General features: G+C 41.3%; 2 protein-coding genes across 2 annotated transcripts in view; both read right to left on the reverse strand.

Annotated features, from left to right (window-relative positions):
• The window catches only part of f5 (coagulation factor V), a 72,121-nt gene extending 53,920 nt beyond the window's left edge, over positions 1–18,201 (reverse strand). Inside the window, exons 1-6 of the mRNA XM_048541478.2 lie at positions 18,003–18,201; positions 17,670–17,773; positions 17,395–17,517; positions 5,906–6,115; positions 4,284–4,439; positions 1,810–2,031 (exon numbers count right to left, since the gene is read on the reverse strand). Coding sequence (XP_048397435.1) covers positions 1,810–2,031; positions 4,284–4,439; positions 5,906–6,115; positions 17,395–17,517; positions 17,670–17,773; positions 18,003–18,130 — 943 coding nt within the window. The 5' untranslated portion in view covers positions 18,131–18,201. The remainder of the gene's footprint in view (positions 1–1,809; positions 2,032–4,283; positions 4,440–5,905; positions 6,116–17,394; positions 17,518–17,669; positions 17,774–18,002) is intronic.
• A 7,397-nt stretch (positions 18,202–25,598) lies between these two features.
• The window catches only part of atg3 (autophagy related 3), a 41,099-nt gene continuing 40,498 nt past the window's right edge, over positions 25,599–26,199 (reverse strand). The window contains exon 11 of the mRNA XM_048540414.1: positions 25,599–26,060. Within this exon, the coding sequence (XP_048396371.1) occupies positions 25,979–26,060 (82 nt within the window). The 3' untranslated portion in view covers positions 25,599–25,978. The remainder of the gene's footprint in view (positions 26,061–26,199) is intronic.

Consider the following 26,199-nt stretch of genomic DNA (forward strand, 5'->3'; position numbering starts at 1 on the left):
TGACAGAAAGGCTTTATAGGGTCAGAAGGTGAGTTATGTGCTGCAGCATCCTAAACTCTGAACAGCCTTTGTTGCCATTGTATTGATACAGCTATTCCAGTTCAACCTCTAGACAATAGTAACCGCCATGAAGGTCATGCTACTGACTGTCAAAGGACAATGGCCATATTCTCTATTGTTGGAAATGGATTTTGTCTGGCATTTTTGTGGCAATGTTACATGCCACTTGTCAGCCCAAACCTGTTGTCCAAATCGTGTTGTATTTGGACACGGACTGCTTCAGTATCTGAGGAGTTATGAATGGTGCTAAACATTGTTTCATCATTGACAAATATCTTCAGCAGTAAGACCAGGACTTTTCTGGTATATGTTAATGACTTGGCTTGCACACAACTTTGAAACTCACAGAGGGTACGAAATTGTTTCATTGAGTGTTGAATCTGGAAGGAAGTATAGTGTCAAATTGACAGATGGCCTTATGCTCATTAGGGAACAGGCAATTTTGGATTTCACAGTGTGTAATGAGGCAGACTTGATTAGCGAGCTAGAGGTGACAGAACTTCTAGGGGACGGTGATCTCATTACAAAAGAATTCACTCTGCACTTGGGAACGAGAACTTCAGAAATCTAAAGCACAAAGGGACTTAGGAGTCCTAGATCAGGATACCTTTAAATTTAATATGCAGGTTCAGGTGGCAGTTAAAAAGATAAATGCAATGCTAGCATTCATCTTAAAAGGGCTAGAATACAAACACAGGCATGTACTGTTGAGGCTGTATAAGGCATTTGGAATATTGTGAGCAGTTTTGCACCCCAAATCTAAGGAAGGATGTGCTGACCTTGGAAGGGGTCCACAGGAGTTTTACGAGAATGCTCCTGGGAATGAAGACCTTATCATAAGAGTAGTAGTTGAGGACCCTGGGTCGATATTCAATGGCATTTAAAAGAATGAAGGGAGCTCTCAACAAAATTTATGGAATACTGAGAGGCCTGGACAGAGTAGATGTGGAGAAGATGCTAGGACCCAAGGTTAATAGACTTGCATGCAGCTGAAACACCTATTCCATAGGCTCCTCAAAGCCCCTTTTGATCATACTATCCCACGGCATTGAGATACAGGAACAGAATTAGGCCATTTGGCACATTGAATGGCAGAGCGGACTCAATCACATCTCATATGTTTCTCAAACACAATCTCCTGCCATCTACCCATACATTTGATCCCCTTACCACCCAGGAACCTATCTCTCAAGGTCACAGCCTCAGAGTGAAGGGTCGACTGTTTAGAACTGAGACGAGAAGGGATCTCTTCATGACTCTGTGGAACTCATTGCTGCTGAGGGTCGTGGAGGCCAAATCATTGACTGTATTTCAGATGAGGAAAGATAGGTTCCTGGTTAGTAAGGGGATCAAAGGTATGGGTAGATGGCAGGAGAATGTGTTTGAGAAATATATGAGATGTGATTGAATGGCAGAGCGGACTCAATGTGCCAAATGGCCTAATTCTACTCCTGTATCTCAATGCCGTGGGACAGCATTATCAAAAGGGGCTTTGAGGAGTCTGTGGAATAGGTGTTTCAGCTGCATGCAAGTCTATTAACCTTGGAACCAGATGTAACTTCCTAGTACACTTGCTACCTCTATCTAAACTCTTACCTATCGTATACTTGAAATAAGGATGGAAAATTTGGGAAGTGATTCATTCCTTCATTATGTGATACAGCACAGTAATGATCATAAATTGTCTCACAAAGTAATATTTCAATAAGAGACACAGTTCAAAACTTGAATATTTCAATTGCTTTTTACCCAGGCGATGATGTTGTACTTGAGAAGAGAGCAGCCATTTTCCATCTTGAATGGGAGACATCTCAGCTGTGACAGATGAGCCTGGTGTCAGGCCAATAGATGATACTCTGTGATTATTGTGCAAGAGGACTTGGCCATTGAAATGAATAGAGAAGACTTCAGGATCCAAGCTCATTCCAATTAAATGCCAGCTAATGTCATCATGAGTGCATACACCAAGTTCTGTCATAGAAACAATACAGAGATTAAATATCTCCTACAACCAACTGCACTACCAAAATATCACAACATTCAGCAATTCTATGAAGCTCTAATTTTTAACCTATTGTTTCAAGAGATATGAAACATTTCTAGCAATGCGATAGTCTCACTCAACGTATGAGATTCTTTTCGGGGTATCCCTTCATTCGGGACCAAAACACATCTTTATCAGATGTTACCTTTCTACCAAAGATTTACAATAATAGTAAGGGCCAAAAGTTATTTGTAACAGCAATGAACACTGTTTAGAATCTAGGAAATTGCTAATCTCAAAGCTAATTCTGTCAAGAGATTATGGAAAGCTTTGCTCACACTTGCATAGTAACAAGTCAGTCATACTAGGAGAAATCTTGTAGCATGACCAACTGATCTATGGGCTGGGAAGAAGCTGTTGTTAGCCTTCCTGGCAAAGATTTCTATGGCCAAAATGGCTCTTGCTTCCAGGACTGCTGTCTTTCCAATCTATTTTCAACCAACATGTTGAGTAATAAGCAGAAAGGCTTGAACTTCAATACTGGTTATCCCAACTTGCTGCTGTAACAGTGGGAGACTGGCACAATTCTCGGATGAAAACAGTCGATTTCAAAACCTGGTGGGTTCATTAACCCCATGTTTACCAATGAACTTTAGGAGAAAAGAGATCATTATAGTTCCAGGAATTCACGAGTATTCATTGATAATAAGAATCTTGCTGGGACAGATAGAAGGCCAAGTGTTACAGAAGTGGAGCACTGTGACTTTTCAGAGTGAAAACCCTGATTTCCATCACTGTGAACAATGTTCTTTGATTTTGCCATGCCACCTTCAAAAATGTGATTATAGGTTTATAACAGCAATATGCACTGGATTATAAGAATATTAAATGGTTCCATAATTACTCTCTGGGGAAACTGATTAAACTGTCCCTGTCTGGTTGTTTTGATTTCTTGATATCTGCATATATAATTGAGGTAGGTTGAGGAAATAAGAACCATCTTGATTTTGCTGGTGTTTTGAAAAGCCTGCCAGGTGCACAATGATGGTAGCATTAAGCTTAAGCACTTGGACGAAGAGTCGTGGGTTTTTTTTAAGAATCCTTACAATGTGAAAATAGGCCATTTGAGCCAACAAATCCACACCAACTCTCCAAAGAGCATCCCACCCGGACTCACCTCATCACCCTATCCCTGGCACCCAGCATTTCCTATGGCTAATCTACCTAATCTACACATCTCTGGACACATTGGGCAACTTAGCATGGTCAATCCACCTAACCTGCACATCTATGGACAAAATGTTAACTCTGTTTCTCTCTCTTCACAGATCCGCTGAGTTTTTAACCACATTTGCTGTTTTTATTTATTTAAGAAGTTACTTTGCAGTTGTTTTTGCCCCTTTTTCATTTCCTCCCATCAATTTCTCTGCAATTCTATTGAAGCATGGACAAATGCATTGACTTCTACAACGCCTCCAGTTGTTAGAGATTCGCCTGTGCCTACCGCAGCTACCTGTAATCCAAGACGTATGAAATTGGAGTTTAATGATTTAATGAGACACCTTTTATAAAAGTTACTGTTAACAATTGGTAGGTATTTCATTTCTTTTTTTCTGGTTTTAATTTTCCATTGGGAAACACATTTTCCTGGCATACTACAACCATTTAAAATGCCCCAATTTCTGCCTAGCTAAACTAGTATAACTCAGGAATTAAGTTTGGGACTTTTTTGGCCTGCATATCACATATTCATCTGGAATTTCTGTTGCAGACATTTCCCTTCTCTGATCTCTTTCTATATCTTCGGCACAGGACCAACAGAGATGCACAAATGAACACTTACACAACATCTTCTGAGGATTTTGCGAATCTTCTGGTGATATTGTGGGGGTAGAACACAAGAACCCCCAGAGAAGTCATGTATTTATCCAGAAAGATATCAGATGCAATCCTATTGCTGCTTGCCAAATACAAAATTAAATTCTCCTTTCACCCCTGGACTCAGTATAGTTTAAAGCTAGGTGAATCAATGATTTACTCAATGATGGCTCAACAGTTTGCCTTCTGAAACATTGAAAAGACATAGCCAGGCTGCCAGATCATGACTAAATTAGTACTGGAGCAGCACTTAGACTGTTGCAGTCATTTCAGCTGAAGTTCTACATTTATGAGAAGTGTTTGAAATCTGTTATGGCTGTTAATCTCTGTCATCACAAAGTAAAGTAATCTCTTTGCATACCTGGTAAAGTGCCATTTGTAAATCCATTGATGGAGTACATTTTGATTGGAGCCTTTTCTTTGTACTCATACCAGCTCTTACTTTCATCAAATATTGAAAATAATAAAACAAATTCTTCACTAAAATCATTTTGCTTGCCATTCTTTTTCAAACTACCTTCACAGAGAGAAGGAACAACATTGTTATTGTGATTAAATGAAATATGTAGTACCATTTGCATTTCATTTGATTTGTTCTTTAGCTCCCGGTTCGTCCTCACTTTCAACAATTTGATCTGAATGTTAACTCAACACATGAATCAGGAGAAGGTGGGCTTAACAAGAATCGACTCTAATGTATTAGACCACCGGCAGCTTTAACTCCCAGGTTGCAACTCAGTATGATTAATCGAGTCGACCAACTGACCACATCAGTTAACTTGCCTACTTTATGGATACAGTCTCCTGCACAGGTGTTCGCAGGAAGGAGCAGGATACCATTCTCCAGCACCTTGTACAAGTAGCCCCTGGGTCACTACCCAGCAGGCCTAGGCAGAGGTGGTAGACAGAGACTGGTCTCAGTGACACCCACATCCCATAAGCACATTAATATAAAATCTTCTATCATTGGTCATTAAAGAATAAGTAAGTTCAAGCAAAGAATTTGTGGCAGCAATCAATATCAAACAGCCTTTGCTCTCAGCCACATGTTGGCAGAAGAGGTACATACCATGAGCTGTCAGTGGTGGCAATCAGAGTAATACTCACAAAAGCAGGAGGGATGAATGCAGGCTTTATTATCTCTACTGCACCTCTTAAAAATGGTCTATTCGCACCTCCCTCAGCAATCTCTATAATTCCCTTCAGCATCCCATCACAAGAGTACACTAATGATTCTCATTCCAACAGTATTCATCTCAAAGACTCCCTCCCCCATACATCTCAATTATACTGTTATACAACACTTTTATTGAAAAAATCCCGCAAGTAGACGGTTTAATAATACCTTTAAGAAAACATTCTTGTGCCCAGTTTTCAGTTGTCACAATCCACAGCTATGCCAACTTCTCATCTTTTTCACTACTACCATTTTTTGCTATCTGTCCACCCTACTGTCCCATCAATAAAAACCTTCCCTTTTTATGCTTGTGTCCTGTTCAGTTTTTCTCTCCCCTAACTAGTGATCTCCTTTGGTCACCTATGTTTCACACTCTATAATGAGCCCTCTACCTTGTCTGATTTGAGACCTTCATAAAATAACAGCTTTACCTTTTTGATTTGAGTTTATCATTTTTACCAATATCTCTTCCCTTGTTTCTTCTTGATGCTCTGTGAAGCCCTATGGAGTGTTTCTTCCATGTTAAACACATAATCTATCATTGTTAAAGACTTTCAAGCACAAGAGTAACAGAATTGTTAGACACTCAAGTGACCTTCCCTCTCGGAGTTCCCACAAACTAAGGTAGTTAATTTCCATTGTACTGGATAATAGCAACCTGTGTTGGTGATGTTGATTGTTAAGCAATCAGAGGGCTAGCAAAATAACATCTAGATACTGTCCCATACATCAAACTGCATGGATCCAGGAATGCTTGTCAAGGGAAATTGATAAAAGTTTCAACACAAATACAATAAGAAAATTACCAGGTTTACAGATCAGTAGAGCTCCAATCAATCCAGTATGGAAATCTTTTATTACATCAATATCAGAAGAATAGGTGTACGTGAGGCACTGAGGATCAGATATGGTTGGTCCCATTTCTTCTGTGATATTCCAGAAATACGTATGCTCTTGGTTTGGTATGATGGGTTCCTTTTTGTCTTCAAAGTATAATTTGTTTTTATAGAAGAACTCTAAACAAACACAAAAATTAACGTTGATATTTCCTATTCTGTAAAAGGATTATGACAGAATTTGATAACATTTTGAAAGATGTGTCAAGATCACTTTTGAATTCAACTTTTAATATTTGAGTTTACTGTGAGGTCTGGATTGTAATTAAGAATGGTATTTTAGACATCATAAAGCAGAGAGGATTAGCCGTGATAACCTGCTTTTTTAAGTTTGTTCTCGATCTCAGTAAGCAGGTATTAAGTTATAGCTACTTAGAATTCATGAATACTCAAACTTTTGTTTTTAAATTTAACATCTATTCATATTACAATTAATCTGTGGTCTATTTCCAACAAATAGACATTCTGTGCTTACAACAGCATACCTATCATGCCTGCAACATTGTAAAATAGCATTACAAAGCTAAATATGATACTTGGTCACATAATGAAACATTGGCCCAGATTGGAATCAGATATAGGGTCAGTCTTATCAGACAGACTTGATTTTGAAGCTATCTCCGCTTTTCCCAATAATAGCTACATATTCCAGGATTTAAAGGTCTGGAAGCTACTTTGGCTGCTGCTGAGAGATGCTAAGTGTGCAAGGTAATGGGGTGGCAGCAGGTTGGTGAGGAATAATGGTATCAGATGGGGGAGGAGATAGGATGGCTGGTGGATGAAGGGTCAGGTAGTGAGGGAATACAGTGGCAGGTTGGGGGTATGATGCCCAGTGGCAGTAGAATGGCAGAAGGTGAGGTAATAGTGAAGTGGGCACTGGGTGGAAGGAGTAGGAAGGGACAGGGAGTGAGCGCTTAGTGTGGCAGATGTGAGGGTAGTTTGTGTGGTAGGTGTATAACAAGTAGCGTAGAAGGTGTGTTAAAGAACAAAGGGGCAGAATGACAGAAGGTGAGAGGGGCTAGGTTGGCATGGTCGATTGATCTTGTACAAAGGGCCCCCATAGGGGTGTGAATGCAAACCAATAGCATGTAAGTTCAGATCTGTGATTGTTTTCTCTACAGCATTCAGTGCTGCCCATGTTGTGAACCATGGTTCTAGATCTGGCAGCAGGCAGAGTTCTTCTAGCTTCATGCCTGATGTATGGCACTTTACACATAGTTGACAATACTCCATTGTCATGGGCATTTACCTCATCCTTGCAAGAATCACCATGCTCAGTGTGACAGAAGGGGTGAGGAACAGTTACATTAAATATGGGCAATACTTTACAAGGTAGTAGGACACTTATTTAGTAATACTTATTTGCTCTTGTCCTGCTAAATGGCTCTAGTCATGGGTTTGGAAGGTGCTGTCTAAGGGTCCTTGGTGAATTTCTGCAGCGCATCTTGCAGATGGAACTCACTGCTGTTACTGATGTCATCAATGGAGGGAGTGAATGTTTGTGGATGTGATGACCATGTGATGGTCTGAATGGTGTCAGAATGTGAATTATTCATTGCAGGATTCCTAGCCTCCAATTTATTCCTGTAACTGCACTATTTTTGTGGCTAGTCTAGTTAAGTTTCCAGGATCTTGATAGTAGGGAATTCAGGGATGGTAACATTCCCAACTATCTTCCTTAATGCTAGGCATAACTCCAACCAGTGAAGAGATTCATCTCCCAACTCCCATTGACTCTAGTTTCACTAGGACTCCTTCATGCCATGTTGGTCAAATATGACCTTGAAATCAAGGGCAGTGACTCACACCTTGCCTCTGGAAATTGGCTCTTTGTCCATTTTTGAACCATGGCTGTCGTGAGGCCAGGAGCTGAGTGGACCCAGAGGAAGCAAAGGTGAGCATCAGTGAGCAGGATGTTACTGAGCAGGTACTGCCTAATAGCACCTAGTAGTGTTATTGCTTGAGGACTGTTTTGCAGAACATTTACGCTCGGTTCGCAATAAACAGCTGCACCTCCAGTCGTGAACCATTTCAACTCCCCCTCCCATTCCTCAGACGACATGTTCATCCTGGGCCTCCTGCAGTGCCACAACGATGCCACCTGAAGGTTGCAGGAACAGCAACTCATTCTGGTTTGGAACCCTATGGCCCAATGTTATCAATGTGGATTTCACAAGCTTCAAACTCTACCCACCTACACTGCATCCCAAAACCAGCCCAGCTCGTCCCCGCCTCCCTGGCCTGTTCTTCCTCTCACCTATCCCCTCCTCCCACCTCAAGTTGCACCTCCATTTTCTACCTACTAACCTCATCCTGCCCCCTTGACCTGTCCGTCCTCCCTGGACTGACCTATCTCCTCCCCACCTCCACTCACCTTTACTGGCTCCATCCCCGCCTCTTTAACTTGTCTGTCTCCTCTCCAACTATCTTCTCCTCTATCCATCTTCGATCTGCCTCCCCCTCTCTCCCTATTTATTTCACATCTCTTTTCCCCTCCCCCATTTCTGAAGGAGGATCTAGGCCTGAAATGTCAGCTTTTGTGCTCCTAAGGTGCTGCTTGGCCTGCTGTGCTCATCCAGCTCCACACCTTGTTATCTCAGATTCTCCAGCATCTGCAGTTCCTATTATCTCTAAAGAACTGTGGATGCTAGAAAGAACAAAAATAGAAACTACTGAAAAGATCAGCAGATCTAGCAGCATCAGTGGGCTGCAAGTAGAGTTAACATTTTGGGTCAAGTTCTAAAGAAGGGTTACTAGATCTGAAACATTGACTTTACTTTCCCTGCATTGAGAATCAAGGTGACTCCTCTGGTCAGATGCATAATTGTCCACTACCATTCACAACCGAATGTGGTAGGACTGTAGAGCTTAAATCTGATCTATTGATCATGGAGTCATTTAGCCCTGTCTGTCACAGCAGAACTGCTTTATAGTTACACCTCATTTTTAGGTAAGCCTGGTATAGTTGCTGGCATGCTCTCCCTGCACTCTACATTGAACTAAAGTTGATCCCCTAGTTTGATGGTTTGACGTCAGGCCATGACTTAGCTAACAGCGCTGAAGTACAGTTCTGGTGCTGTTGATGGCTCACAGTACCTCATGATGCCCAGTCTTGAGTTGCTAGATCTGATCAAAGTCTATCCTATTTAGCACAGCGTTAGTGCCATACAATACAATAGAAATTATCCTCAAAGTGAAGATTGACATTGTCTCTACAAGGATTGTGCAGTATCACTTTTAGTGATATTGTCATGATCTCATGTTCACCAATTACTGGTGCATCTGTCCAAGTGTGTATTTAAATGGGTAACTCCAGAAGAGAGCCAGGCAATCACATTTCTACCTGTTGAGGTGGATGTATGCAGGAAGTGCAGTCCCAGGACAATTCACAGAAGGTGTATTACCAGTATTTATTGGGAAGTTCTGCATTGTGAGAACACATTTAAATTATGTTAATAGGTATCTCACTACCTTGTAAAAGGTATTGCCTATTTTTAATTCAACTGCTCCTCACCTCACTTGTTATACTGGGCATGGTGGTGATTGCAAGGATAAAGTGAGTGGAAAGTTAAACATTGACATCTGTGTGGAGCCCCATACATCAGACATGAAACTAGGGGAACTCTAGCTGCAGCCAGATCTAGAATCATGGTTCACAACATTGGCAGCTCTGTAGAGAAAATGATTACAGCTGAGATTTTACATGCTATTGGTTCACTCTCACACAGCTACAGGGCCCTTTGAACAAGATCAATCAGTTTACAGTGCATGTCTCCACAATCTTTTTTGTGTTTGCTTTGAAGCAAAGATGACTGTTCATTATCTGTTGCATTTGATAGGGTGCCAGCGGATAGGTAGCTAACTGTAAAGGCTGATCTGCACGCAGAGGGTTTGCTGCAAATTGGACAAGATGCTGCAGAAGTCTTCACGATGTCCCTGCAGTGCCTCCTTTGATCACCACGTCAGCAGACCTTTAGATTCAAGCTCTCCATAAAAGATGCACTTTGATAAGCAAGTGTCAGACATGGTGCCTACGTAACTAGCCCAAGTTAATTGTTTTATTTCAACATGATGTAAACGCTTCGGTAAGGAGCTCAGGTGAGCTCCTCAGCGTCTGGTATTTTGTTCTGCCATCTGATCAAGTGAAAGTGGTTGAGTCTCTTGCCACAAAACTGACACCTAGTCCAAGTCTGACATATATGAGAGAATGGGCAAGACGATTGTTCTCTGGACCTTCAGTTTTGTAATCAGATTTGCTTCCCTTCATTTCAGGCTGATGTTCAAATTCTGTAAAGCAGACCATCAATAGCCAGTTTACCACAGCAGCTCAGTTCATACAATTTGGCAGTGGTCTCGAATCCTCAGAGTGGACTGCCAGATTTTTTTAAGATTCCCTGTGAGGCTGTACATAAGCCTATTATTTGTACACCAAATCTGCACAATTCTAATTTAAACAAAAGTTACGCAGAAGATCTACTAGTACCACATGTCATAAAGGTTAACAAAAATCTCCCTATAAATAATTAACAGCTTGGTCAATGTATTGATGGATCCTGACATATCCCTTGTCTGACACATACAATTGTGTTAAATATTAACCAGGTTATCAATATACAAGTGATTTACCTAATAAGCTGCAAAAACAGATTAAATAACAATGATAATGCATGGAGTCAACATCTGCAATGGAAATCTAATGCTTACCAGGCATCTAACTGACAACTTCAAACAGCAGTAGGTCTATTTCTAACAATATTTATGCTAAAATCAACTAACTGTCCAAATTCTTCTATGTACTTGTTTCTCTTCAATGGGTTTTAAGCAGTATAATTTGATGCGTCAACTCATGTCTTTTTTTTATTCTTTCATGGGATGTGGGTATCACTGGCCAGGCCAGTATTTGTTGACCATCCCTGATTGTCCTATAGTAATGAGGTGACTCCTTGAACAGTTGCAGTCTATCTGGTGTAAGTATTGTTAGTAAGGGAGTTCTGGGATTTTGACTCAGCGACACTAAAGGAATGACGATATGGATTCATATCAGGATGGTGGTCAGCTTGCAGGGGAACTTCGAGGTGGTGGTGTTCCTATGCATCTGTTGACCTTGCTCTTGTAGATGTCAGAAGGTTTGCATTTGGAAGGAGTTGTCGAAGGGCCTTTGTTGAATTGCTGCAGTGCATCTTGTGCATAAGACTATACAATAATATTTTGGCCATAGAGAGAACAAATATTCAAGTGGGTGATTAGGGTCCTGATTAAGAGGCTGTTTTCTCTTGTATGGTGCTGAGCTTCTTGAGTGTTGTGGGGGCTACACTCAGGCACATGAAAAGTTTTCAATCACGTTCCTAACCTGCGTCTTATAAATAGTGAACAAGATTTGAGAAGTCAGGAGATCAGTTAAATACTAAATAAAACCAAAAGATCTGTGAATGCTGTAAATAAGGAAGAAAAATAGAAGTTGCTGGAAAAGCTCAGCAGCTCAGACAGCATCTGTGAAGATAATTTCGTGAAGATAACATTTCGTTAACTTCTGAAGAAGTGTCACTATACCCGAAACATTAACTATGATTTTTCTTCGCAGATGCTGCCAGACGTGTTGAGCTTTTCCAGCAACTTCTGTTTTTGTTCAGATGAGTTACTGGCCTCAGAATCCCCAACCTCTGACCTACTCTTGTAGCCACATTTACATGAACAATCCAATTCCTTTTCTGGTCATTGGTAATTTAAATTTGAACATTATAGGAATGACCAGTTGAAAAGCCTGTCTCTACCATTAATGCTGCATAGGATAATGACAATTACTGCAATTAAAGTTTGAAAAGCTTCGATTTGATTTTATGGTTGTTATCAAGGAGCCAACTTTCATATCAATGTTTGGAGCAAAGAAGACCATAGCACTGATGATATCTAATCAATATTAGATAAAATCATTCTTGCTTTTATATAGAACCTTTCACAATCACTGTATTAATATAGAAAGTAGTTAAGTAGATGTTTGGATTTAATTGACATAGTAGATATATAAAGAGGGTACAAGTGTGGAAGGAGCTGTAACACTGAGTAGCTGATAAACTCTAACTCCTTAGGAAAACATCTTAGTTTCTGGCTGACTAATTGACTTGAATCCAGATTGATATTGACGTTGTAGGATTGTTGTCTAAAGGCAGAGATGAGAAACTAAGAGTTTTTTCGGACAGCAAAATTTACTTGGAATCACTTTTGAGAAGAATGGCTGACACCAAGACAATGTATTGAGATACAATGTCCTATTGTCGTATCTGCTAATGAAGCGGAACCTTCTGATCACCGGAAAAATTAAATAGGTGTGTGGACAAGGGTTCCAACTTGCCCAAGAAAAGACAAGGCATGATCTTGGCACTGTCACTTCCTACTAAAAACAAGATCATGTGTAAAGTATTCAAAGATTTAGACGTTCCACAATTGTACACCGGCAAGAATTGGAATTTATGAACAAAACCTGACCCATGAAATGCATATGAAGCATGATCATACTTGGATAAATTTAGAAAGCAGAATGGATATTCTGCAAACTAATACATAATGGAATCTCTCAAACTATATGCAAGCTTTTAAAGATTATATTCGAAAATTCTTAACTCAGTGTTTGCCTTTAAATTGTCGGATTGTCTTAAGTTGTCAAAGGTGGAGGGACTTCTAGCATTAACTGGAGTTAGCTTTTCAAAATGAGATATGTTTTTCAAACAGATGATATTAGAAGCCTTAATCAAATCCTTGGAAAACATTAATTTTCAGTGCATTTTATGGCTTAAGTTGGACGTTCAGCAGTAACGCAAAGAAAAATGGCAGCAATGAGAAACTGCTCAGAAGTGACTGCAATCAATACGAAAGGAATGAGGATACAGAGATATTTGGCAATTTTAACAGGTGACAGAATTTGGGAACTGTAAAAGAAGAATGAAGTCCAGGAATGCCCAGGATTATCAGGTTGCTTTAGACGTGACATGAAATGGCATTATGCAATGAGTTATCCTGAATGAAAGAACAAGGTTTTCAAAATTACACATGAAGCAGAAGTAAGTAATGGTCGTCAGGCAAAAGGCATTGTATGAGTTACGGAAATTCTCAGTCGAATAATGACTCCTTCATTAAATGCACATCTACAGTGTGGGGGCTGAATTGGTTGAAATGTTATTTAGATTCTTTGAATAGAAAACACCAAGAAAGGATTAAGGAATTTGGAGGTTCTAACTGCTTCAGATTTAGAATGTTGGTGTGTTGCAATCACGTAAAGAGTGCCGATTCCCTGAAAAAATTTGGGGTAAACTACTTTGTCAGCGCAGAATTATTGCCAAGTGAAATGTCCTCACTGTTCAGCAGGCTCTCTATGAGAAAAGCTCAAATCAAATTGGACACGGAACATGACAAGGCAATTGTTTTTAAAAAGTCACTAGGATTTACCATTTACATAATCTGGACATTACTGCAATCCTTTAGCAAACCCTAACAACTCTAATCAAAATATTAATCAGGTGTTTTGGCATCAGGAGATACGCATCTAATTATCTTAAAACTACAACATAGTTTGCTGATCCATCCCCCTCACCAGGTAAAAAACTCTACTAAAGGATGCAGGTAGCAGGGCAATGAGTACTCTAAAAATATAGGTGAGATCAGAAATAAATATATGTAAAAGAAAATGCAAAGACACCATTAGGATCCATAGTAAGTCTCTCATTAACAAAGTTATAGAAGAGGACTTGCAAGGTATGGGATAAGGAGAAAAACATAGCATTGAAAAATTTGATTAGGAATGGAGTTTGAGGGAAAAAAAATGACAGTTATAGATTCTCATAAAATCAAATTCTTTCATTAATCAATGATCAACCCTTAGCTTGGAATTAGCTCCATATTTTTTCTGAGCATCTGAATGCTCTATATGCAGGGAGAAGGGCATCCATTAAGATTGAAATTTCAGAAGGTTTTTGGTGAGCCTCGTATAAGGCCATCAGATAAAGATTTTAATCTAGGGAACATGATATATTTCAAAAGAGAATGGCAGAAAGAGTGGAAACAGTTTGGTTACAGATGTCAATCAAGTTGGTAGGGTGTTTTCTTCGAGGTTAATTAACACTGCTTATTCACTTACGGAATCTGAACAAATTGTACAAAGTGTTGAGTTGCCTCACAAATCTGCTGGACAACTGAAGATGGAATTGAAGCTATAAAGGGCAAACTGGATCTGTGCAATGTGAAGCAAAGATTCAGGATCAGGCAATTTGTCTCAGAGAGCAACCGAAAGTTGGTGCCAATATAATATGTAAGCAAAAGGGGCTTGTGAATGGAGGAAAGCCACCACAAAGCAGAGAACAGGCAAAGCCACCAACAAATATGAATGTCGGCTAAATGTGAAGACGAGAGACAAGTGGCAAGATCCACGGATTTGCAAAATAAGATAATTATGTGGAGGCTAGAAAATACAGTACAACTGTACTTTGAAATGAACACAGCACTAGGAAAAGTTTCAAACTTGCAAAAGAAGTTCTGATCACAGGAAGGGGAGATCTTGATGCATGAGGATGAGATAGGAGGGTGAAAGGAGATTGTTACTGAACAAGAACAAGGACTATTGAGCCTGCTGGGAATATCACAAAAAGTAGAAACTCTAATGATAAAGAGATTTTAATGGTTGTTGCTGAAGGATGCCAAATGAAAAATACTGGAAAGCTAGAATGATTGTATATACTGTGCTCTTAATGAAAGTACGATATGGGAGTCAAAGAAAACTGCACAGCTGGTGCCTTGCAATTGATCCGAACACTTATAGAAGCGTACACTGCAGAATTCCTGCAGTAGTTTCTGGATCCTTTGCTGCAGCCACGGTAGAAGGGCAATTGCAGATTCAGGAGGGATATCCAGTAAATTAATTCTTATTGATTTCCACCAAAATTACAATGGGAAATGAGTAGAATATTAATAAATAATTATGAATGTTTCTACTCTCTGCAGTGGTCTCCTGTAACAGTCATTTTTGTTTCTCACAAGAAACACACACATAATTCAACAAAATATTGATTACATGGATTAAGGGGGAGAAAGCGGGAAGAGAAAGCTACAGAAACCATTGACTGCCAGGTCTAAAACTCAACGCAGTAACATAAATGTCATGCTGATGTTAAGCCCCTCCCAACAGTAACATCTTTACATCTTAAAGACAACTGGATAAAATGTTAAATTCAGTACACCTCCTATTAAAGCCACCAAAGTATATCAACCAAAGCACAGATCCAAACAAAGTGTGTTTAGCGGCCCAGAATTCTGCCAATGTTCACCTGATGATAGCCTGGATTTTGAAAACATAAAACCCCAAAGTTTTCACTTTCACTATCATTTCTGAAACTAAAGAAAATTAAAACAAATCAAATACTGTATTGTAAAAATGTATAGCAGTATATTTGAAAACTATTCGGCCCGGTAGAATGTGTGCGTGCGTGTGCGTGTCTGTTTGTATAGAAATAAGGCAGTTCTACATAAATTGCACAATCCTGCCAGTACTTACAGATTTGTGGTTCAACATAATTGGTTACCCTATTTATGGGCTTCTATAGGTTTAGCTTTATAAATTAACTATCAATGCTCAAACATATTGTTGAAATGTAAGATTCCTATAGCTTTAATATTTTAATCGAGCTCAAGGCTGACACAACACTCAAGACTATAATAAAACAAAAAAAAAGAATTTACATCTGAACATGTTTCTGTAATTTTAAAATCCTATTTTTTAATATTGCCTTTTCCACACTTGTCTTTCCTTTGTCTTTATGGTCTCAATGCATAAGAAGCTACTTAATTGCCTTTGATTCCTCGTCTGAGAAACAGTGCGGCTAGTATGTAAATTAAATGGTTAGAATGTAATTTCCTCTGTAGGCCTCCCTTCCATTCAGTATCTCAAATTAATACCACAGCAAAGACCAAAAACTCACTGGACTGTTGTGTAAGGGATGTTGACAGGAAGAAAGGGAGGGAGGAAATTAAAGGTATAACCATTTGAAGAATCAAGTTCAGCAGGAAATAGAAAAGACAAGTGGAATGTTGGCCTTTATTTCAACGGAATTGGAATAGAACAGTAGAACAAAAAACATACAAGGCACTAATTAGACCACGATAACAAAGTGTGAAGCTGGATGAACACAGCAGGCCAAGCAGCATCTGAGGAGCACAAAAGCTGACGTTTCAGGCTTGGACCCTTCATCAGAGAGGGTCTAGGCCTGAAACGTCAGCTTTTGTGCTCCTGAGACGCTGCTTGGCCTGTGTTCATCCAGCTCCACACTTTATTATCTTGGATTCTCCAGCATCTGCAGTTCCCATTATCACTAATTAGACCACATCAAGAATACAGTGAATAGTTCCGACCACTTTTTCTAAGGGAAGATTTACGAGCAGTGGAGGCAGTCTATAGAAGGTTTACTCATCTGATCCCAGGTATGAAGGGATTGTCTTATGAAATGAGGATGAGTAGGTTAGGCCTGGAATTTAGGAGAATTAGAGATTACATTATTGAAACATTCAAGACTCTGAGGGGGCTTGCCAGGGTAGATGCAGAACGGCTGTTTCACTTTTTCAGAGAGTCTAGTACCAGAGAGCATAGTCTCAGAGTAAGGGGTCATCCAGTTAGGACAGAGATCAGGAAAACCTTCTTCTCCCAGAAGTTAGTGAATCTGTGGAATTCCTTAGCCACTACGAATATGCAAGGCTGAGACAAACATTTTCTTTTATATCGGTCAGGGAATTGAGGGTTATGGGGAAAAGGCAGAAAAGTGGAGTCAAGGATTATCAGATCAGCCACTGAATAGCAAAGCAGACTTGATGGGCTCAAGGCCCAACATCTGTTCTCATCTCTTATGGTCTTGTAGACTGCAACTCTATCAAATTACAGTGGAGGTAGGTGCCCACAAAATTCATTTTTTTTTGTATGGATAATCCCAACATATACCTTCAGTACTTTCACAGTTTGGGAAGAATTTGTCAGTGTCTGATAAAATGATACACATTTGATACCCAAGTTCCTCACAATGAAGTCTGTAAACAAAGTCTACCAAATCCAACAGTTTGAAAAGTAGATGAAGTTTTTAAAAAGCATTGATCTTGGTTTAAAAATATACTTCGAGTGGGATCAGACTGAACTGAAACTATTATAATCAGAGTCAGGGGTACTATCACAGTACAGCCTCTGAACTCAAGATGTTTCTAATTAATTTGTTCACGCATGTTACCACATACCACTGGAGCAAGTGGGACTTGAACCCAGGTCTCCAAGCTCAGAGGCTGCAACACTACCACTGCAACGCAAAACACCTCCTTCCCCTTCAATTGAATTGTCCGCTTGGGATTTACTGCTCAAGGGTTATATCCAATCTTACCGGTAGCTGATTGTCCGCTCATTATTCCCTGCGGTCGAATGTTGAAAGGATAAGATGCCTTATTCTTGAAATGGATCTGTAAAGTGTCTCCTACTTCTGCTCGTAGAATGGGACCCAGCAACCCTGCAACAAAATGAGAGATTGCAAAAGCAAATTATAATCAAAATCTAAATATACAAATAAAATCAACTGTGGAAATAACAAATAATAAAGTTTTACTCAGGGAGCATCGCTTGATACGCTCGGTATAGTTGATTAGATATTCAATGAGTTACCTCTCCAGTCCGGGCCAGGCTTTTCTCTGTTAAAGTCAGCGTCACGGTACTCCTTGTAAACAATCTTGTAATATGTGTCCGTTTCAGCAGAACTGAAAACACGCCTTTAAAAGGGTCAAACAATGAATGAGCACCACAAGTGTAATGACTGATAACAATTTTAATGATTTGTGTTGTGTGTGTTTGTATGAGGGGGTGAGGTAATATTCAAAATCGTTGGTCAATGGGTTAAATTTGAAAAAGTCATGAGAAAGAGGCTGGCTGGTAAAGAAAAAGCTTAAGCAAAATCCCGAGAACCAACAGTTGAATGTTGTTTAAAATGTGGAGGTGTACCTTTCTCCCCAATCTCTGGAATAAGTCCATTGGATTTCCACAGCAGCCAAATGATGCAGCCTGTTCACTGTCCGTCCGCCCCGAAGGAGACATGAAATGAACAGCAGGAGTGGGCAACACCACTTCATGGCGTTGTCCGGGCCGAATAAATCTCTGTACAAACTCCACGGACTTGCTGCGCTTTATTTGAAATCCGAGTTCGCAGTCCTGCTCAGGTGACTCGGGGTTAGACCTTTATCTCGCCACCTCCGCGAGAACATCAAATAACAGATCACCCGTCACAAGCTGGTGTGTACACATGAGCCACCTACTCTTAAAGCACTGTTCAATGGCAGATGAATTTCCGCCAGAGTTCAGTACATGTTCGGCAGCAATTGCATAGCAATTACCAGAAACAGCTCCCCAAAAAAGCACGTACGCGGAGCTATCAAAGAAACGTTACACCAAATTCAACCCGTTCAAGTACAGCCGTGTAATAAAACAGAGAACTGCAGATCCGGAATAAACAAAAACAAAAATTGCTGGAGAAAACCAGCAGATCTGGCAGTATCTATGGGAAGAAAAACGCCTTCTGAAGGGTCACTGGACTCATAACGTTAACTGTTATTATCTCCACAGATCCCTACATATGCCCTCTGAGCAGCTGATTGTTCTCCGAGCAGTTCTTGGTTGAATAGGTTTTAAAGTGAGATTTAAGCCCGTTATAACGACGGTGAAATGTGGTGGGAAGCACATATTCTTCATGTAAAAGCCCTTGTGGGCCATTCCCTCCAGCAAGCCTCAATACGTCCAAACAATGTAAAGGGTGCCAACACCGGGCTAGCAACAAAGGGTGCCTCTTCTTCCTTAGGAAACGCACACTCGTCCACCACATAACAGGATAAAGCAAGGACCGCAACACCACCCAACACACCCCCCGCAGTGGTCGAGAACACCCTTGATCGTATCACCCCCAATTCCCGTATCTCATCCCTCACACCCTGTCCCCACAATAACCGCCAAAAGAGAATCCCCCTCATCCTCACATACCACCCCACCAACCTCCGGATACAACACATCATCCTCCGACACTTCCACCATCTACAATCCGACCGCACCACCCAAGACATTTTTCCATCCCCACCCTTGTCTGCTTTCCGGAGAGACCACTCTCACCGTGACTCCCTTGTCCACTCCACACTCGGCACTTTCCCCTGCAACTGCAGCAAGTGTTACAAGTGCTCCCGCACCACCTCTCTCACCCACATCCCAGGCCTCAAGAAGACTTTCCACATCAAGCAGATGTTCACCTGCACATCTGCCAATGTGGAATACTGCATCCTCTGTACCTGTTGTGGCCTCCTCTACATCGGGGAAACCAAGTAGAGGTTTGGGGACGGCTTTGCAGAACACCTATGCTCGGTTTGCAACAAACTGCACCTCCCAGTCGCAAACCATTTCAACTCCCCCTCCCATTCCTTAGATGACATGTCCATCCTGGGCCTCCTGAAGTGCCACAACCATGCCACCCGATGTCCTCCCTGGACTGAACTATCTCCTCCCTACATCCCCACCTACACTCACCTCTACAGGCTCCATCCCCGCCCCTTTAACTTGTCTGTCTCCTCTCCACCTATCTTCTCTATCCATCTTCAATCCACCTCCCCCCTCTCCCTATTTATTTCAGAATCCTGTCCTCATCCCCCTTTTCTGATGAAGGGTCGAGGCCTGAAACATCAGTTTTGCACTCCTAAAATGCTGCTTGGCCTGCTGTGTTCATCCAGTTCCACACTTTATCATCTTGGATTCTCCAGCATCTGCAGTTCCCATGATCTCTAAAGCAGTCCTTCATTTGGAGAAATCAACTTTCTTTTTACATTATAGATCATAGAGAAAAAGTTGCACCACATGCTGGAGTCTTTTTCATTCAAAATCAACAATTAATGTTTAACTTAACCACTGCAGCTGTGCAAATAAGGGTAAAAGCACTCTGCTTTCCAAAAGGTTTGAAGATTAAAATCCTACTTCAGTGCTTCCAGCTCACTTCAGAAGCATGGGTCAGCTATCTCTTCTGGCAGCTTTGTGATGAACAGGGTTTGCGTTCAATCCCTGCACTGACTGAGGTTATTAGGAAGGACTCTAATTCTCAAATTCTCCCCTCTTCTGAGATGGGTGACCCTCAGATTAAACCACAACTAGTTGTCTCTCTCTCTCTAATGAGTCCTGCGGTCCAGTCAGACTATCACAAATTTACCCGTAGATGAACATGTAGTACTTTAGGCTACGATCAGCTCTTTGCATCACCAGTCAGCAGCACAGTTACATGTTATGTTATGAGAGCTCAGCAGTTAATGTGTAAAACACTAATCTGTCTGAATTATAAAGATCAAGTTGATTGAGTATGTCGGGTTGTCTTTCTCTTTCCACTTAACATTTTTGATTGAGCAAGACTGCTATTTTCCTTTCACATTCTCTGCCTAAAGATAGTACAACCAGCCCCAGCACAGATAGGGCAAGGAAGCAGGTGTCAAATCCACCCCAGCCAGATCAGGGATCAACACACCTATTGTTGGCACCAATCTGATCAACCTGGCCATGCAACTAACCAGATCCACAGGAGATCCAAGTTGCTGTAACTACATTCTCTTTACTTGAGTCATGGCTATTGAGGGTAGAGATTTCAATTACTTTCCAGCAGAGTCGTTGTGTATATATACACACATACACATGCACAGATAGATTTTTGATCAGTAGGGGAATCAAACATAATGAGAAAAATGCAGGAAAACAGACGTGAGGGATGTCGGATCAGTCATGATCTTAATGACCTACTCCTGCTCCTATTTCTTACGGTTCCAGCAGAGAGGAGCCATTCCTCTTACCAGCTGCCACTGACTTATGTTAGGAGGACTTACAGGCTGCTCAAATTCTTTGACCACGTTATAATAGCAGCTCTCCTGTCTCCAATGGCCTATTGTTTAATTCTCCATGTTCTTGCAAACATTTTTCTGTGTCAGTCTCCTGCAATGATTGAATAAAGCTCAAAGAACAGAACCTTACCTTTCAATTAACAGTTTTCAGTCTTCCAGACTAGACAAAGTTCAACAATTTCAGATCGTTATCTCTGCCCCTGTTTTGCTTCCACTTTCTTTGCTCATCTTGGTTAAATTATTCTATTTTTACATTTTTGCTTTTTGATGATAATTATTCATTATTCTGCCATTCACCCTGCTCAAGACATTTTTAATCTCTTCTACCACCACTCTATTTCAGATTATAACACCAATTCTGATGCCATTTAATAGCCTCCTGCTTTTACCCTATCACAGATTTCTCATTTGCTCTTTTTCTCACCCTCCTCATTTTCACTTGCTTAAAACCAATTATATTTCTAAACTTAACCAACTCCAAAGAAAGGTTGTAGACCTGAAACATTAATTGCACTTCCATCTCTGAATCCCCAGCGTCAGCAGTAGTTTTGGGGGAGAATGTGGGAAGATTTTCAATTAAAGCTTTACATTTAAAACTTTATAAAACTGTTGTACAGATGGCATGTAGCAAAGCGATAGCCTGTCTTACTCTGATCCAGAGGACACAAACTTAAGTGTTATTCCAGTACTTAACGCTCAAGGAAGGTGCATCGAGGTCAGGCTTGTGGATTGAAGATAGGTGTTCTGTAGTCAGCCAATTTGTGTAAGATTCATTGTGAGCTGCAAATATAGTATATTACATTGGAAGTACATGTAAGTCAGTGTCTCACTGAGTTGGTTTAGGGTCATGGATAATGATGAATGAGCAGAAAAAAGGGCATGTTTTACATCTACTGTACTCACATGAAAGGGAGGCTGCTAGAAGGGGAGGTATGCTTGAAGAATGATCTAGGACTGTGTTTTGATTTTTTGCACCACCACATTTTGCTTGTGTTCAGACTTCAAATGGACAAGATAAGCTAAAAATGTGAGAAAAGCAGGATTACCAACAGCTGTCTGAAAAAAAGTGGGAGCAGAAGTTACGATCTGAAATTACTGAAGTCAATATTGAGCAAAGTTGAGTTTGAAAGGCTGTAAAATTTCTAATGAAAGTCGTGGTGCTGTACCTCCAGTTATGCAGAGCTGCGTTGTTATGGAACCGATCAAATCCCCTCAAAAGATTTTAAGGTAGCCTAGACCCTAGCATTTTCTTATTTTAAAATTAAATGTAAGGTGTTGCATTCCAGATGCAATTCAATGAGGTAAACTACTCATCATTAAGCAAAACACACCTTACTCATGCACTATACTTGAACTATAACAGAAGAAAAAAAAACTGGCTTAGCTGTAGTGATAGTAGGAACTGCAGATGCTGGAGAATCCAAGATAACAAGGTGTAGAGCTGGAATGAACACAGCAGGCCAAGCAGCATCAGAGGAGCAGGAAGGCTGACGTTTCGGGCCTAGACCCTTCAGAAATGGGGGAGGAGAAGGGGGCTCTGAAATAAACGCTGCTTGGCCTGCTATGTTCATCCAGCTCTACACCTTGTTATCTTGGACCAGTGGGCACAGCCTTAAAATTCTAGGGGGTAAATTTAAAATGGAAATGAGACGACATTTCTTCAGCCAGAGTGTGGTGGGCTTATGGAATTCATTGCCGCAGAGTGCAGTGGAGGCCGGGACGTTGGATGCCTCAAAGGCAGAGATCGACAAATTCCTGATCTCACAAGGAATCAAGGGCTACGGGGAGAGTGCAGGGAAGTGGAGTTGAAATGCCTATCAGCCATGATTTAAATGACAGAGTGGACTTGAAGGGCCAAATGGCCTTACTTTCACTCCTATGTCTTATGGTCTAAATAGGGAGAGAGGGGGTGGTGGATAGAGGATGGATAGAGGACAAGATAGGTGGAGAGGAGACAGACAGGTCAAAGAGGCGGGGATGGAGCCAATAAAAGTGTGTGTAGGTGGGGAGTTAAGGAGGAGATAGGTCCGTCCAGGGAGGACTCACAGGTCAAGGGGACGGGATGAGGTTAGTAGATTAGACTAGACTAGATTCCCTGCAGTGTGGAAACAGACCCTTTGGCACAACAAGTCCACACCGCCCCTTGAAGCATCCCACCCAGACCCATCCCCCATAACCCATACACCCCTGAACACTACGGGCAATTTAGCATGGCCGATCCACCTAGCCTGCACATCTTTGGACTGTGGGAGGAAACCCATGCAAACACAGGGTGAATGTGCAAACTCTACACAGACAGTCGCCCGAGGCTAGAATTGAACCCGGGTCCCTGGTGCTGTGAGGCTGCAGTGCTAACCACTGAGCCACCGTGCCACCTTATTTTTTTTTAAATTTATTTTTTTTTAAAAAATCTTTTCCCCCAAAAGTTTGGCTCGAGGGATGACTTTCAGTAGATTGCAGCGAGGTAGCTGCTCTGCTACTTACGAAACCCTGAGCCAGATTCAGGTCGTGTACGAATGATTTAGCATCAGGTTCCCCACAAACATGCTGTGCACTTAAAGGAGAGGGGTGGTGCCCATACGGCCGCGCTCCTGTCCTAAATCGAGCGGCACTACACACCGACCGGAGTCGGTTATCCCAGGCCAACCAGAGATCCGTGGCGCTAGGGTATCGTTATGTTTAGGCGGGATTCTGATTTAGAGGCGTTCAGTCATAATCCCACAGATGGCAGCTTCACACCATTGGCTCCTCAGCCAAGCACATACACCAAATGTCTGAACCTGCGGTTCCTCTCGTACTGAGCAGGATTACTACTGCAACAACACATCATCAGTAGGGTAAAACTAACCTGTCTCATGACAATCTAAACCCAGCTCATGTTCCCTATTAGTGAGTGAACACTCCAACGCTTCTGCTTCACAATGATAGGAAGAGCTGACATCGAAGGAGCAAAAAGCGATGTTACTATGAAACACTTGGCCACCACAAGTCAGTTATCCCTGTGGTAACTTTTCTGACACCTCCTGCTCAAAACCTAAAAGGTCAGAAGGACCGTGAGGCCCCGCTTTCATGGTCTGTACTCGTACTGAAAATCAAAATCAAGCGAGCTTTTGCCCTTCTGCTCCAAGGGAGCTTTCTGTCCTCCCTGAGCTCGCCTTAGGACACCTCCCTTACGGTGTGACAGGTGTACTGCCCCAGTCAAACTCCCCACCTGTCACTGTCCCCGGAGCAGGTCATGGCCAACTGCCCAGACACTTCAGACCAGAAGCGAGAGCCCCTTGAAGGTAGGAGATGAGGGTGCGGCTTGAGGTGGGAGGAGGGGAGAGGTGGGAGGAGGGGACAGGTTAGGGAGGCAGTGACGTGCTGGGCTGGGTTTGGGATGTGGTAGGGGGCGTGGATATTTTGAAGCTTGTGAAGTCCACATCGATACCATGAGGCAGCAGGGTTCCCAAGCAGAATATGAGCTGCTGCTCCTGCAACCTTTGGGTGGCATCGTTGTGGCACTGCAGGAGGCCCAGGACAGACATGTCGTCTATTGAATGGGAGGGGGAGTTGTTTAGGGCGAAATGAGCGCAGGTGTTCTGCAAAGCGGTCCCCAAGCCTCTGCTTGATTTCTGCGATGTAGAGGAGGCCAGAACTACGGATGCAGTATATCACATAAGCAGATGTTCACCTGCACATCTGCTTGATGTGGGAAGTCTTCTTGGGGCCTGAGATGGAGATGGGGAGGCAGGGGGTGGGGTGAGGAGGAGGAGAGGTGGTGTAGGGGCAGATGTAGCACTTCCTGCGGTTGCTGAGAAAAGTGCTGGGTGTAGTGGGGCTGGAGGGAGTGTGGAGTGGACAAGGGAGTCACGGAGAGAGTGGTCCCTCCGGAAAACTGTTCCCTCCCCACCCTTATCTGCTTTCTGGAGAGACCACTCACTCCATGACTCCCTTGTCTGCTCCACACTCCCCTCCAGCCCCACCACACCCAGCACTTTTCTCAGCAACTACAGCAAGTGCTACATCTACCCCTACACCTCCTCCCCCAAACTCCATCCCAGGCCCCAAGAAGACTTTCCACATTTAGATGTTCACCTGCTTGAACACCTACGCTCAGTTCGCACTAAACTGCACCTCCCAGTCACGAACCGTTTCAACTCCCCCTCCCATTCCTGCATACATACAAGTTTACCAATAACGATAAACTGAAGTTTACAAAGATTGTCTCTTGCTGAGAAAATGAATTATTGTACATCAATGCCAAGATGTTCCTGAGCATGAGCATTATGAAGTCATAGTTCAGAATTGTAAAATGTAATTTATAGTGCTATATTTTAATGGAAGTTTTAAAAAAAGCATGTTGTAGAGTTTTTGGCATCCAATTCACAATTTCTCAATTTGTCTCAAATATATCCACTATATGTAATGTGCTGCATTTAAAACATATCAAGCAATTAATGTACTGGGTAATATTATCAAGCATGATAACAGACAATCAATATAACAAGTTAGGAATAAAACAGGATAATATCAACTCATACCAGTAAAAGAATAGAATTACAGTTTCCCTCAGTGTCTTGTGTAATACTGACTGTATTTACTATTTTCTATTTAAATGCCAAAAATAATCTTTCACCCAAACAAGCAAAAAACCTGACAAAGTGCTACAATTCCATTCACAAGAAAGAGAACATTTAAAAAAATCTTTGTCAGACATTTTCATTTATTTGTATACTGCAAATATAAATCAGTTTAATACAAGTCAGTACATCTTACTTTCAAAAATGCAATGAAATATGAATTAGAGTGTATGTATTTGCTTTAGTTGTTTACTAAAAAGTAGATTGGGGAACACAAAATGAGGAATTCATAAAAAAAAGCAGATAAGTTTTGTAATTTAATTCAGCTTCTTCATATGGATAAACAGACAAGCTCTTGCCAATCTCATTAGAGAACCTCTGTAAAAAGAAACAGAACCTAAACAATGGTCAGAATTGTGCTGAGCGAATTATTAGTTACAACTGAAAGGCAGCAGCGTTGTCAGCTCAGAACATTGAGAATATTGTGACTGTGTAAACTTTGGAGTTACATGGTAAAGTGTCTTGTGTAATCATATTCAATTGTTGGAATGACCGCTTGAACAAATTTCAAAAAAATAAGAAGATACCTGAAAATGAATAAGTTAAGGAAACAACACCATCAGAACAATAAATGTTGCAGTACTTTGAGACCCAAATCCTTAACACTATGAACCTGAACCTTCCAGTGTGCCTAAGGTGGCCTCTGGAAATCCTTAATAGCCAGAG

Source organism: Stegostoma tigrinum, chromosome 12, assembly GCF_030684315.1.
Source record: "Stegostoma tigrinum isolate sSteTig4 chromosome 12, sSteTig4.hap1, whole genome shotgun sequence".
Lineage (NCBI taxonomy): Eukaryota > Metazoa > Chordata > Chondrichthyes > Orectolobiformes > Stegostomatidae > Stegostoma > Stegostoma tigrinum.